General features: G+C 48.5%; 1 protein-coding gene across 1 annotated transcript in view; it reads left to right on the top strand.

Annotated features, from left to right (window-relative positions):
• The window catches only part of LOC147628630 (Rhomboid-related intramembrane serine protease family protein), a 98,843-nt gene that overhangs the window by 78,574 nt on the left and 5,040 nt on the right, over window positions 1-15,229 (top strand). The window contains exons 5-6 of the mRNA XM_086814211.1: window positions 775-815; window positions 1,292-1,458. Of these exons, the coding sequence (XP_086670337.1) occupies window positions 775-815; window positions 1,292-1,458 (208 nt within the window). The remainder of the gene's footprint in view (window positions 1-774; window positions 816-1,291; window positions 1,459-15,229) is intronic.

Here is a 15,229-nt window from a genome sequence, read left to right as displayed (position 1 = left end):
CTCAGGGAGTTTAGGAGAGAGAGAGCTGGCTAATCTTTCTGTATAGAGGCGCCCGGTTGGAGTTCATCGTCTCATCTTATGTTTATCTTTGGATTGAGCTTCACAGGCCCAATCTTCTCCATGAGACCAGCTGCCGAGGCGCCCGTGTTGTGAGAGGGTATGCAGCCCTAGCCCGTATAGAGAGTGTTTACAGGCCACTTCCAGGAGCCCCGCACTAAGTTTTGGGTTTTGGACACTTTGGTACATCGTGCAGCAATGTATGGTGCCTCTTTTTGGGGACCATACCTAGGAGGAGTGACCATGAGTCTAGGTTAGGGTTTGCACATAAGATTGCATGTCTATGGGGGGTTTTAGCCACCCAAAGGCACTGAATTATGAGAATTAAAATGGAACCAAATCATGAAGGGACTCCTCTGGTGATTAGGCATTGACTAGGACTGGAGGAGCAGCCAGGTAGGTGTGCGACATGTTGGCAATCAGTTCACGATTGGGGCTGTTCAAAGTTCAAACTGACCACGGGCAGTTCGGGGGTGCTCAAAACAAAGTACGGTGTTGTGTGTGCATGTTAATTGCTATCTCAATGTTTAAATTAATAATTATTTTTATTTAATTGCTTCTGCTTCTCTGTGACAAGGGAAATAAAGGACCTACTCCCTTTGTTACATATAGGATTCCCAACACACAATGTCAATCGTTTCAAGCTTTTCTGTGTAATTTCTTTTCTCAAGGCTCTTCTTTTCTGATCTTACAACTTCCCTACTGCTCTGTGTGCAGGAAACACTTGTCAAGCAATTTGTTCTTCCTATACATTTTTGGTATGTTTGACCACCCAAACTTTCATCTTTTTGTCCTGCCATGGGCAGGCATTAGCATTAGTTCTCTTTGAATGGGCAAAAAGAAGTTTAACCACCAAAAGAATGAACAAATTCTCCTATTGGTCAAATAGCGCTACATAGTATGATTGAGGCCCACTCCTCAGGAAGCCTAATTGTAGGGAGTCTAGATTCTAGAGATTGCACATGTCTTTAAATCTTTGTGCCTAGATATCTTTAGTATCTTGGAGTTTTGTTCCCTTTGATTTCTAATGCCCAACCTTAGAAAATTATGGCAGGCCTATAGTGTTCCCTACACTTGCTGATATGATCAACATATGCTTAGTGTGTCATGTTCCAAATCCAAAGTTTACAGTGCATTTGGTTTTCACTTTGAAAGTTATGCAATGAGATGCTTGGGAGACCTGTTTGAGAAAAATATTCGAGAGTTACCACTCTACTTGTTGTCTATGAAACAGGAAAATTAGTGGAGGAAGAAGAGGGTGGATTAGCCCTATGGATATCATACCTTGTAACAGGAGCTGGTGCAAACCTTGTGTCTTGGTTGGTTCTTCCACGAACAGTGGTTTCCGTAGGTGCATCGGGGGCAGTTTTTGGGCTCTTTGCAGTAAGCGTGCTTGTGAAGGTATATCCTTCTCAAAAAAGACAGACTCTCTCTATACTACAACTTTTACAATTTTGTCTGATTAGAAGTGTAAAGCGTCAAAGCTTTGGAAATGCACTATTCTCTTTTGGTCCCACCACTTTGGGTAAGTGGATGCTTTAAAAATGGATAAGTGGGTGCTTTAAAAAATGGATTCAAGGATTTAATAATTACATCCTCATGAAACTTAATAGACGATTTGAAATGCACTTTGAAGTTTAGCTCCCTATCAAAGTTGGAGCTTATCCAAGGTCATAGAATAAAGGCATGACCAGTTCATATCAAGAAGGCAACCATTTCTTGAGTGCCAGGCTGATTGCGTTTTACATCACCAAGAGGGTACAAATGGCACCATATCACACACTTTCCACGTGGGGGTGTAGTGATGCTCTTGATGAGGGTCTGTGGCAAGCAACTATGATGGCAAGCAACTATGATGAGGGTCTGTGGCAACTATGAGGAAGAGTCCGAGGCAGCACTGATCTTGATAGTCTATGATCCTGTCCACAGGCCCAAAGCCCTCTTTGAAAAGGCAACGAATCTCCTCCGGATCTTGTAGTATACTGGGCAAATGGCAAATGATGTGCTCCTCTGACTCAACCTCTCGCTGGCACAATCTGCAGATCCCGTCCTCCCGGGGTATCCTCTCAGGTCTCCCTGTCTCAATCTGAAGACGGTGTGAAGATACCTGTAGCTGGCCAACCACAATCCACTTGGTGTCGTGTGACATGTATATCAAGGTACCCCGGCCTCCGGATGAAGCCATCATCTGTGAGCCTCAAGAAATGATCCCTGTCGTGCTGCATCTTTGTGTTCAATGGCTCTAACGGTGTAATACATGTGGCGTGAATGTAAAGTCCGAGTAGATCATATCAGATTACCCAGTTCCTGTCCCCGTGCTTGAACCTAAGGAAGGGGGCATCTAGACTGTAATGAAGTGATGGGAGACGATCCACTTCGAGTCTATGAGCCTCAAACCATGCACACACAATAGCATACCATGAGTGTTGTCCCTGGGCTACCAGCTGCTGGGATGACTAAAGAAAGCCTCGGAAGTCATGACGGATGCATGTCCCGATGCGGTGGATGTAAGTGACTCTTTGGAAGAGTGCCTCCACTACCATAGGAGGTGCATCAAACTCTGTCGGAATAATCTGATGTGAGACCAATGGTTTGCTGCGGGTCATGCGGGAGAGCACCATGACTGGGGCCGCTCTAGTTGCTGCTAGGCATCTGCTGAAAGATCCGGTGCCCAGAAGGGTTCTCCATACATCAATGCCGGGGTGACTACGGTGTCAGAAAGTCAACCCTTCGTCCTCGGCTCCTGGAAATGGGCCTGGAAACATTGTCTCTCCATGAGGGCTAGGGCTGCGTATCCTTAGGTCAATCTAGCATGTGCTACATGGCGAATTGTGTGCGCCGAAAAAGGTGACCACATAGGATTGGAGTCAGACAATCTCTACCAGACTGCCCGTGTAGGTGAACCTCATCCTGGGTGCAATGGGGTAGTATTTATTGAAGACCATAGCCTTGGTTTTCCCAAAGTCAACTGAGAGGCCCCATTGCATACTGAAGTCTTGTAGAGCTTCCAAGTGCCTCTGGAGAATCTGCACTAAGAACAATATCATCAGCATATAGTAAAATGGAGACTAGTATGCCGGAGTGATTCTCCTCCTCCTCATGCCCTGTCAATAAAGTCTGAGATCTCGTCTATGTAAAGGCTGAAGAGGGTGGGCAGCCGTGTTTCATCCAATGGTGCTGAAGACCTCCTCTGATAATCCTCTTGGGCATCTCACTCGTCCAATGACCGACTCATATAAGGTGATGATACCCCAAAGCATGTCAGATGGGACCCCTAGATCCTAAAGGCGTTGGAGAAGACGGGCATGAGGCACTGTATCAAAGGCTTTGTGGAAATCCACAAAGCAGCAGTAAATCTGGTGACTGCAAGCTCTGGCCTCCTCGATGATGGCACGGAGGGTCAAGATGTGGTCCAGGGTGGAGAAGGTCCTCTGAAATCCTGCCTGTCCAGGTATTGTATGCTCCTCTCTCTCCTAGTGTGTTGTAATGACCCATAGAGTTTGGCCAATGTCTGACCAGTCATGATAGTCCGGTAATTATTGCTATCCATGGGGTCTTTGGCTTTATGGATGAGGGCGATAATGTGGGATGATCAGGTGGGTGGAAAGCCTTCCGAAAGAGCTCAGTTAAACATATAAGCTAGGAGGGGTGCTAGAGTGTTCGCATGAGAGAGAGGTTTCAGCCATGAGTCCCTCGTGATCCTCAGATCTGCCATTTTTGAGCTTGTGGATGGCTTTGGTCACCATATCGCAGGTGAAGAAGGTGGATGTGGTGGGGCATGGCCGTGGAGGATTTGGGAGGGGAGACTGATTAGGTACCTTCTAGAGAGATTGTGCATAGGAGTGTCATGTTTTGAGGGCAAGTGATGGGGATGGTGTAACAGGCCTTTGGAAGGGCTGTGGCACAGGTGACTAGCTTATCTTTAAGAAAACAACAATTTCACGTGTAACATTGAGAAAATCTGAAAATAAACAAAAGAGAGAGTAGAGAAAGAAGACACCACACTAGGGGTCGGAATAGCCTTGGGCTGAACCCCACGGGCCACACCCCCCTCTCTCTCCGAGTAAACACTTCTTGTCCTGCACTTTGTCCCAAGAGAGGCATAACTCTCTAGCCTCGCATTCCGAAGTGTTTTTTTGCCACATCTAAAGAATTTCCCTTCCTTGCGGTAGATCTCTATTTGCTCATTGGTCAAGTTGTGCTTTCCTCTGTAGGAGTTTGGAATACCCCTTGGCTTCATAGGCTGAAACCTGTTCTTGAAGTTCTCGCACTTCTCAAGTACTGAAGACTTTTCATCTCAAATACTTTTCTTTGGTTCATCTACCATGTAGAACCTGGCAACAGCAGAAGCTGAATGCATCAAATCTTGGATGGTATCATTCGGCCAGACATTCACAAAATCTCGAATGTTGTCATGCAAACTGGCCCGATACTTTCTTAACTTAGGCCTCTCAAAAATATCCTTAAAGGAGTAGTCTTGAAATATGCATCCCAACCAAAATTTCTTGTTGTAGCGATGAAGTGTCTCATCTGTTTTCATCCGCAATCTTCCCATGCATGGTGCACATCATCTTCAAACTTCTTAGGTAAAAACTGATCATAAAACTATTTCTTGAAGTCTTTTCATTTCTTGGGAGATGCTCCCTCTGTTAGAAGTCATCTCGTGTCTTTTTGTAGACACCAGGGCCTTTGTTGTGGGTGTGCCCGCCCTTGTAGGTGTTGTTCTCATTTTTCCTCACTCCCCGTATTTTTCCCCCATTTTTTCCATTTTTTCTGTGGCTTGGGTGGCACTTCTGTGGTGGCAGGAGATCTTGGTAGGTGGCCGACTGTACCTGCAGTACCCGACTTCAGCTCTAGTGCTCGCCGACTGTGGTACAGGTCGTGGACACCCTGGCATTGCTGGCCGACTGGGTGTCTGTGGGCTGGTCGTGGAGATCTAGGCCTGTCGGCTGCCTATGAGCAGGCCGACTGCAGTGTTGGGGCCATATAAAATGGCCCCATAGCCCCCTTGTCATCTTGTATCATATTCTGGATCTTCTTTGTGTATATAGAGCAGAGTTACGCGCCTCTATCTCTCTCTCTCTCGTGCTGTTTTTTTGCATTGCGTTTGCTCGTGTTCCCAGATTTGGTCATCATCTCTGCTGCGTATTCTGACACCCTCAACCATGAGTGCACCCCACCATGCATTGGCTGTCTCCGTAAGATGTAAACTAGCCTTGTGAATCTTGGATGCCTCCGAATAGTTTTAAAAACGAAAAGCAATATCAAATTGGTGGATAATACTGAGGGCTTTGTCTGTGTAACCATAAGCTCCATCATATGTTGTAAACCACACCATCCATCCTTCTTCTTTGAACTCCTTAGCTTTGCGCTTACCTTTCTTCCCATTCTTTCCATGTCATGGAGAGGGTGAGCTAGAAGGGGAAGAAGAAGAAGATGATGATGAGGAAGATGAAAGGCTTGATGAAGAAGATGGGCTCGTGGACCTTTTCGGACTATGTCGGCTTTTCCGACGATGAGAGTGGGCTGATTTGGAATGGCTCCTCTTCCTTCCACGAGAAGGTGGAGGACTGGGATCTCTTTGATGAAGACTTTTGATTTTCAAGCTCATCCTCCTTTGTTGGATGCTCAGCTCCTTAGTTGCTCAAAGATTCTCATCAAGTCGGGATCTTAGAGAATGGTGTCCAAATTGATCATAGTTTCTATGACCATGTGGGTTCTTGGGTCTTCTTGGGTTTGCTTTCCACTTTTGGTGGCTTGGTCCTTTTCTTGGTGGTCAATGCTTCCCATTGCTTGAAGAAAAAGCAAAACACACCACGTGTAAAGATCGTTCTCTCTCGTAGGAGAGAGACATAACCTTTGCTCTGATACCACTGTTAACAGGCCTTTGTAAGGGTTGTGGCATGGGTACCTATAGCTTATCTTCAAGAAAACTACAAATTCATGCATAAGACCTTGACAAAATCTGAAAATAAAAGAAAGAGAGAGAGTAGAAAGAGAAGACACTACACTAGGAGTTGGAATAGCCTTGGGCTGACCCCTCCCCCTCTCCAAGTTATATTAAATAAAGCCCCTTGGAGGAGTCTTGAGTACAAGTTCGTAGAGCTAGAGAGCTCGCTTGTCTTTTTACATGTCTTAACAATGAGAGAGTAGCTGAATATATAGTTCTTGCTCAAAAGCACTTGAGGAAAGCGCTTTAAAACTCACTTATAGCCCAAAAAACATCTTTTAATAATAAAAGCTCTTCCCTTTTAAGTATTTAAAAAGCTTTTAATCTTTTGCTTTCCAAAAGCTGGTCACATCATTCCAAGCCTATAAGGCTGCTCTGCGTTGCTTTCTTGCCACGTGGCAGTGCCACGTCATCTGCACCATTTTTTTTTTGGGGGTTTTTTTTCTGCGTTGCATTTTTGCATGTTAGCAACCTGTGATTCAGTGTGACAGATGGGTGGGCAGTATCCCCCAAGCTTCTTGACAGTTCTTGCTTAAGAAGAGTTGTTGGTATAATTCATCCCAGTGTCATCTACAGTGTGCTCGTTTCTTGCAACGAGTACAATAAAATCTGTTGAGTGTCTTGCTCTTGGATTTGACTAGTAGCTTGCTCATGTTTGAGACGGTCATGTGTGGTGTGACATTCATTATCATACCAGCAATTCAAATGCATGGTGCCTGTGGGGGGGGTTTGGTGGTTGATCGTACAGTATGTGGGAAGGTGGCTATGGCGGATGTGTGTATGATGGTGATAAGTTGAGAGGTTAGGGTGGCTAGGGGTGCTGCGTATCTGCTAGGTGCAGTAGATGTGGCTGGAGTAGATGTCATCACAGTCATGATGGAAGTGGATCTGAGTGTAACGTGTGACAGGTGGGGGTGGTGCAGGGGTGGGATGTGTGCAGATGAGAGTGAGAGAAAGATAGGTGTGGTTGGCTTTGAGTGGGCAGGGTGGGATGGTGGATTCGTGTATTAGTGAGGCTAAAGCTGGAGACCCCATCAAGTAGTCAATTATGCTAGAACTCCGCTTGTGGGAAGCACGTGAGTGCAACCGTAGGATGTTATAGATGATGAGTACATGGGTGGCTCCCAAATCATGGAAATGTCTATCTTTGATTGCACCTCTACCTTGCTATGCTCTATGAAGCGCAATGTCGTCCTGGTCCGGTCTCCTGCATGACGGGATCCTCCAAGTCAAATATTGACACCCTCTCATGAGACAGAAAGAAAGTTATATTAAACGTCTCCTAAAAAACCCAATGGGTCTATGAGGCCAAAGTGATACAATGCTATCCATGGTATGCCTCATGATACTCTTCTGATGACCCTGGTTCCCATCCTGAAGTCCTGTACTGGCCTCATAGTTGTTCCCTTCATGAGGTGCTTGGTCTCCCTCTGCTCTCAACATGGCTCTGCCAACCTAAGAAAGTTTCTTCAAGAGAAATCCTGCTTTGATACCACTGTAAGCCCAGCGGGGCGTGCAGTGAGACAGACTCAACCACGTGTCCAAGAGATAAAGATATAGAGAGAGAGGGGAGAGAGAGAAGGGAATAGGGATCCTGCATAGTACACCACATTGAGCGTGAATAGGCCCCGCCCCCTTTTAGGAATTTATTTAGGAACAATCCACTGGCACGCTGGCCAGGATCATTACAATCAATGAATACAAAACAAACAGATATGCCAATGTAGGATATCCAAGTTCTACACCCACTATTGGGCACTGATGACGTTAGTGTCGTAGTATCTAGTCCATACTATGCATAATGGAGTTGATAGTTATATAGAACCATGAGTATATAACATGCACGTTCCTAAAAGGTGAATTTGGGCATGTTCCTGGATTCATCTAGGTATATAATTCAACCATATCACATTGTTCTACACCCACTATTGGGCATTGATGACGTTAGTGGGGATGTTGTAGTATCTAGTCCATATTATGCATAATGGAGTTGATAGTTATATAGTCTTGTGGGTTGACTACCATGAGTATATAACATGCATGTTCCTAAAAGGTGAATTTGGGCATGTTCTTGGATTCATCTAGGTATATAATTCAGCCGTATTAGCGGACATGCAGATTTCAAATTGCGAAGTTTTCGTCCGAGTTGCGGCCAGTTGATATTGTGCTTATTCTTTCTATCTTTAGCGGTGCATTTGCCCTATCAACTACTTATTTGCTGTACTAATTCTTTCTATTTGCTACTTCCCTTAGTGCTAGGCTTCATTTTTTTTTTCCCGAGAAAAGATCCTTTCATTAGTTATAAAAAACGCCCGCTGGGCTACAAAAACTCTCCTGCTCATAAGAAGGCAGAGCAGAGATGCAATCAAGGCAGCTAGGGAGACTCTCCCTAGGTGCAAAAAAGTACAAATATCAGTACAAATAACTGAGAGGCTATATCATACAATAGGAGGGGGGAAAATCCAAACAGGTGGCATGTAATGCCAGCAGGGGGTACCCGCGTGTAGGGTATAGAAGGGGCCGCTACGCCAAGTGGTGTGAAAGGCTTGGCGCCGCAAGATCGCCACATCCGAGTCGCCCCGGATGCGGTCATATTGTCCTCGCAGGGTGTGGATCAACTCCTGCCAAATCCCCCGAACAGTCTCTGCTGGTGGCTCCAGTCTCCCCTCAAAGGCCTTGAAACACCGGGCTTTCTAGGTGAACCATATGGTGAGGCTACTGAGGAGCTCCCATCATAGATCCCTCTCCTGTGTCCAGCCGGCGGACGAGAAATTCGGTGAAGGAACAAGGCGAGGCTGGCCCCTAATGAATCTGATGGCCTGGCTGTCCTGCTCCGTCTCGTATCCCAGAGCAGGCCCTGAATGACGAAGTCGACCAAGCACGGCACCCCACGTATACATGCCCTCTGGAGAGAGGGGGGCCAAAATGCGCAGCATCCTCAGCCAAATCTGTTGCGCCTGTGGACAGTCCCATAGGCAGTGTCTCTGTGTCTCCAATGGGTGGCCGCATTGGACGTAGGCCGCCGGAAGACCACTGTAGACAAGCCAGGTGCCAACTGCAGAGCCCCTGTGGGCAACCAGCCACTGGAAAGTCGAGATCCTGCGTGCCTGTCGGCTAGCCCAGAGCCTGGTCCAAAATCCTCCAGGAACTCCTGTGAGAGTCCCTGTATAGCCGCCAATGCTCCGATGCAGCTGGAGAGACCATCCTCCTCGCAGACAAAATATGCCTCCCCAACCGAACAGTGTACTTGAAAAAGGTGATCTCTGTGGCCTCGAGGGACGCATAAGGGTCATGCCACTCGTACTCGCCAGGGTCCCAGTGGAGCCGGGCCAAGGGGCGCGCAGCATATGCCCATATGCGCCAATCAGAGTCCACATCTGCAGGGTCTGGATCAATATGCCACTTCCGGGAAGCGGCGGCCACTACCCGTATCCTTTGAAAGATGCACTCTGCAACCAAAGGCGACTCCGCCTCCACTCTCTGAACTCTGCCCTCATCCTAGATCTCATAGTAGAGGCATCTACCATCCTCAGTGCAAGCTCTGACAGCAATCAGGATCTCCAACTGTGTAAAGGCTCCCATCCACCGTGGGGCCGCTGGCTCGAAAGGCGTGAACCACTCCTCAGTGAGTGCCTCCTGAATGTCATCCCTCATAATCAGCCCCCCTCTGAAGTGACTCAGCCTCTCTACCTGGATCTCCTCTGGGAGACTGCAGAACGCCTGCCAGTCTCCAAAACTGCGTGCTGGGCCTACCGCCATTGGTCCCCAGGCTAGACGAGGCCGAGAACCCAGCATATGACCCTGCTCTGTGCGTACCGCGGGGCTCCAGATGAGCGGCTGTCTGGCCCGCTCCTCATCACAAGTAGAAGGTCTCTGAGAAAGCCCCGGTCTCAGCAGCTCCCAAGCTCGCAGGATGCTCAAGGCAAATCTGTCCTCCCATCCTCTACTGAGGCCTGTCCTTCTCATCTCTATGAAGATCCATCGTATCTCTGGTGCCCAAGTGCCCCCTGCTGGGGGAGCCCTAGCCTGCAGTCGCTGAAAAAGAAGCTCCTTCCAAGGCTCAGCGCCTGGAAGCAGCCCCCGAACAATAAGCTTCCCCAATAAGGCTCTACTCTGATCAACTGGATCTATAATGCCCAAGCCCCCCTGGGCCAGCGGAAGAGTAATAACTGCCCAAGCAACCTTAGCTCGGGCCGACTGACCATCCCGCCCAAACCAAAGAAAGTTCCTGATCAGCCTCTGTACCTGGCTGATGCAAGAACTCGAGAAGATCCAGTAAGACGTGATGTACCCTAAGAAACCCCAATCGACTCTATCGTATGCCTTCTCAAATCGAGAAGCATCACGACCAGGTCCTCACCGAGAAATCTAGCTCGGGCCGTCGCCTCCCAGAAGGTGAAAATGTTGTCAAGGATACTACGCTCCTTGACGAATCCTGTGTGGGTAGCATGAATCAGCTCCCCAAGGAAGGGCTGGATCCTCAAACTCAAGGCCTTTGCCAGGACCTTGTAGACAGTATTGAGGATCGTAATAGGTCTCCAATGCCGAATATCATCTGACACTCCCTCCCCCTTGGGGATAAGAAAGATCAAGCCCTCAGAAAAGCTCTGTGGCATCACCCCAGTGTCCAAAACATATTGAAAGCCCTTGCGGAGGCCTGGCCCCAAAAGGTCCCAATAGCGCATAAAGAAGGCATGCGTCAATCCGTCCTCCCCAGGGCAACTATGGTGCGGAAGGACCCTCAAAGCCTCAACAAGCTCATCCTCTGAAAGAGGCTCACCCAGAACTGTGCGCATACGATCTGTGACCCTCCTCTGCACATGGGCCCACACAGTCTGTCTGCAAGCATCACGTGCCTCCGTGGCTGGCTCCGCTGAAAGCAAGTCTCTATAGAACTCAGTGGCAATGGCTCTAATCTCCCCGGGCTCAGTGGCTAACGATCCGTCCTGCCTCCTGAGCTGGCGTACTCCTGCTCGAGCATGGCGGGGTCCGGTAATCTCAAAGAACTCCCCAGTCACTCTATCACCAAGTTGCGTCCACTGAGAGGCCTGGCGATGATAGTAGAACTCATGTCTCTGCTCCTCTGCCTCTCTAACCTCCTGGCGTGCCTGGCTCAGCTGGGACGCCACCCACTCACATGTAGGCTGTTGCTCCTGAAGGCGCTGGAGCGAAGCAAGGCTACGTCTCAAGCGACGCTCCCACTCTCGTGTCTCTCCCAGCCGTGTCAAGGCTACAGCGTGCAAAAAAGAGCTGAGCTCGATGAGTCCCTGGGCACACTGGCCTGCTGCATCCAGGTCAGAGCTCTGGCTATCATGCCATATCCTCTCAATGTCCTCAGAAAGACTGGGATCTGTAAGTATCCTCTCTGGGATCCTCAACTGCAAGCTAGTCTCCTGTGTCCTCTCCTCAAGTGTCAAAATAACTGGCGCAGGGTCTGAAAAAGAGGTGTCAGCGAGAATGCCAACGGAGCCCCCACGCTCCCCGAACATGTCACCCACATAGAAGCGATCAATCCGTGATAGATTAGTCCCTCCCTGCCGGCGATCCGACCGAGAAAAACTAAGACTGTCCTGAGAGCAGGAGAAAGCCTCATGCTCCATGCATCAGTGATCCGCAGTGTCATGCAAAATCGCTCCCAAGTTGCAAGCTCTGTGCCGTGCACTGTAACATGACTGCCTTCCACCCTATTGGCTGGGTCCTCAAGCATGTTGAAGTCTCCTCCGACACACCAATGTGCGGCCTCGGGCAATGCATCTGTAACAAGGGTCCAGAACTCTGCTCTGGCACTAGCATGGTTGGGCGCATAGACATTGAGCACGCCAAAGAGCTCATCGTGCATCCTCAGAATAACATACTGTGCTCTACCAGGCACAATGACCCCGCGATCCACAATGGCCTGCCGCCATACATCCGCAATGACCATACATACTCCTCCCTACCCACCCAAGGGGCCAAACCCTGCAGACCAAAATGTGTCCCATCTACCAGGCATCACCGAACCATATCTCAAATGGTGCTCCTACATCATCAGGATATCAGTACTACCCCCAACCAGGCATCTCTGAAGCTCCTGCCTCAAGCAACCACGATAACGTACATAGTGTGCGCCGCCAAGGCCCTATACATTCCATGAGATGATCCTCATGGATGACTTGCTGAGGTGGAGGCTGTCTTAGCCATACGGCGGGCCTTCGCAAGTGGCTTGGATGGAGAATAGTCCCCATCCGAGCGGCTACGAATCTTCCCACCCGGTGTGCTGCAAGAATCTCGGATCAGGCGCCAGTGGTGGCTGTGTCCCATGGCGACTGCCTCCCGCTTAGAGAGAGCAACCTCGTGTATGCATACATAACCAGGGTCGCGTGCTAGGTCTGCCACTATGCGAACCACCAAATGTCGAATCCCGGAGGCATCCGCACTCCCGGTATCAAAGAAATGAGCCAGCTCCCAGAGTCGGCCTATCACGTCTGTCATCTCCAGATCGCTCACATGGTGAGAAAACTCAACTGCCTGAGTCTTCAAAATGCTAAGAGCGAGATCCAGAGTAGATGGGAAGGAGAAGGCCACCGCTGAATCAAGTGCCTCCTCCCCTTAGGCTAGAGGTATCACCACATGAACTCCAAAAAGCCGTGTGAAGGAGTAGTCAAAAGCCTCCAAGCGCTGTCTAGTGTCAAGACTACTCAGCCGACTGCGGATAGAGGATATCCGTGAAGCCCGAATCGGCATGGTACTCTCCTCTGCGGTGCTCGAGCAAGGTCGGTGCTCAGTGCCCGCCGGACTGCAGATGAGCGCCAGGGTACTGCCAGGGCCTCCCAGGGAGCTGAGGCGAGTGGAGGGGGAGGAGGGGGGGGAGAAGGGGGAGGGGAAGGAGCTGCTGACAAAACGGGAGCGGGAACGGGAGGAGGCGAAGGTGGAAGCGAGACGGGAGGGGGGGGTGGGGGCAAAGGAGGGGGTGCTGGCATCTCTTGATCCTCAGTCTACGCTGGGGTCTCCTCCTGGAGGGGAGCAAAGCTGTTCCTCACTGGAACCCAGTGATGCTGAGACTGTGACTGCTGCTGCATCGGTCTCTGGGCATGCTGCTGGCTGTCTCCCTTTACGGCGCCCCTGTCTAGGTTGCCAATCTGAGGTCTCTGTGGGCTGAGCAGGTGTCTCGGAGGTTGCCTGCCGAGCCGCATCCGTGGGCGGGCCATCGAGGGCGTGCTGCTGCAGTGAAGGTCGGGGTCTCCTGCGAGAGCAAGCCTTGGCCAGGTGGCCGACCTGCCTGCATATAAAACACTAGGTCGGGAGCCCCGAAAACTCCACTCTCTGATCGATCCACCCCCCCCCCCCCCCCCCCTATCCTAGGTAGCTGAATGACCTTCGGAAGGGAGGAGATGTCAGGAACCAAAACTCTAACCGAAGGCAGGCCAGCTGCTCTAGCCACCACTGAAGCTGCTGTGGGGCCAGTCTCAAGCACCGAGCCCACCAATGCTCCTATCCTAGAAAGGAGCGGAAGTTACTCGCGGCGGAGTCCAGGGAAACAAACTGTGACTAGTGCTAGGCTTCATTATGGCTGAGTCTGCTCTACATCTCCGGAGGTTTGACAAAAACTCGGTACGAAGAGCTTTTTGTGAATATATGCTCTTATGTGTGTGTGTGTGTGTGTGTGTGTGGAGTGCTTGTGTGAGAGCATATCTTGATATAGAGTTCTACACCCACTATTGGGCATTGATGACGTTAGTGGGGATGTCGTAGTATCTAGTCCATACTATGCATAATGGAGTTTTGACTACCATGAGTATATAACATGCACGTTCCTAAAAGGTAAATTTGGGCATGTTCCTGGATTCATCTAGGTATATAATTCAGCTGTATTAGCGGACATGTAGACGTCACATTGTGAAGTTTTCGTCCGAGTTGCAGCGAGTTGATATTGTGCTTATTCTTTCTATCTTTAGCGGTGCATTTGCCCTATCAACTACTTATTTGTTGTACTAATTCTTCCAATTTGCTACTTCCCTGAGTGCTAGGCTTCATTATGGCTGAGTCTGCCCTACATCTCCGGAGGTTTGACATAAACTTAGTACGAAGGGCTTTGTGTGAATATATGCTCTTATGTGTGTGTGTGTGTGGAGTGCATGTGTGAGAGTATATCTTGATACAGAGTTCTACACCCACTATTGGGTACTGATGACGTTAGTGGGGATGTCGTAGTATCTAGTCCATACTATGCATAATGGAGTTGATAGTTATATAGTCTTGTGGGTTGACTACCATGAGTATATAACATGCACGTTCCTAAAAGGTGAATTTGGGCATGTTCTTGGATTCATCTAGGTATATATATATATATCCAAGTCGATGTCGAGGCACGAGATCTCTGATGCCGTGCACACCACGGGGATGACCCACAAGTATCTCTCACCGGGCTAGTACCAAATCCAATATCCAATATCCAAATCGAATGAATCCAAGTCCAAGTTCCAAGTCCAAATCAAATCCAAGTCCAAGTTCCAAGTCCAAATCAAATCCAAAACCAAATCCAGATCCATGTCCAAGCTATATGTCTAAGTTTCATGTTCATTTCCAAGCTCCATTCCCAAGCTCTATGTCCAAGTTCTCCATGTCTATGCTCCATGTCCAAGCTCTATGTTCCATATCCAAGCTCTATGTCCAAGTTTAAGTAGTCCAAGTTCAAGTAGTCCAAGTTCCCATGAGTAATCTCCACAACTCCTACAACCTTGTTGATGAAGGAAAACATGGAAAAGCTCTTTTTGGCAAGAAAACTGATATAAAACATGTTTTAATGGTTTTTGGGCGATAAAAATATCAAAAAAGTAGTTTTTTAGGGTTTTTGAAATCTCTGTCCGTACAACTCCGTACATGTCCGTACAACTCCTTACACGCGTCCATATTGCCCATGCATATGTCCATACAAGTCTAGGATTGACCGTACATTTGAAAAGCAAGTTGGAGAAGGTGTTGATGACGAAGAAGAAGCTCTCCATGATCATAATGATGCCCACACACACTCTAGGATCTCCTTCATGATGCTATAGTCTACAAGAGAGGTTCAAGCCTTTTTATACTTGAAAAGGGCTCTGCTTTTTGCCAAAAGTTTGTACATGCTTTTGCTTTGCCTTTTTTGCTTTTTCCTTTTTGCCTTTGCTTTGCTCTTTGTACTTTTATTAATAAAATATTTCTCAACTTTTGGTGCTTTGCTTTTCTGGCTTTAAGGCCTTGCTT

The sequence above is a fragment of the Cibotium barometz genome, chromosome 19 (genome assembly GCF_041138505.1).
Source record: "Cibotium barometz isolate CiBa-2024 chromosome 19, ASM4113850v1, whole genome shotgun sequence".
Taxonomy (NCBI): domain Eukaryota; kingdom Viridiplantae; phylum Streptophyta; class Polypodiopsida; order Cyatheales; family Cibotiaceae; genus Cibotium; species Cibotium barometz.
The sequence above is the reverse complement of the archived record's forward strand: the minus strand, read 5'-3'. Positions and strand labels throughout refer to the sequence as shown.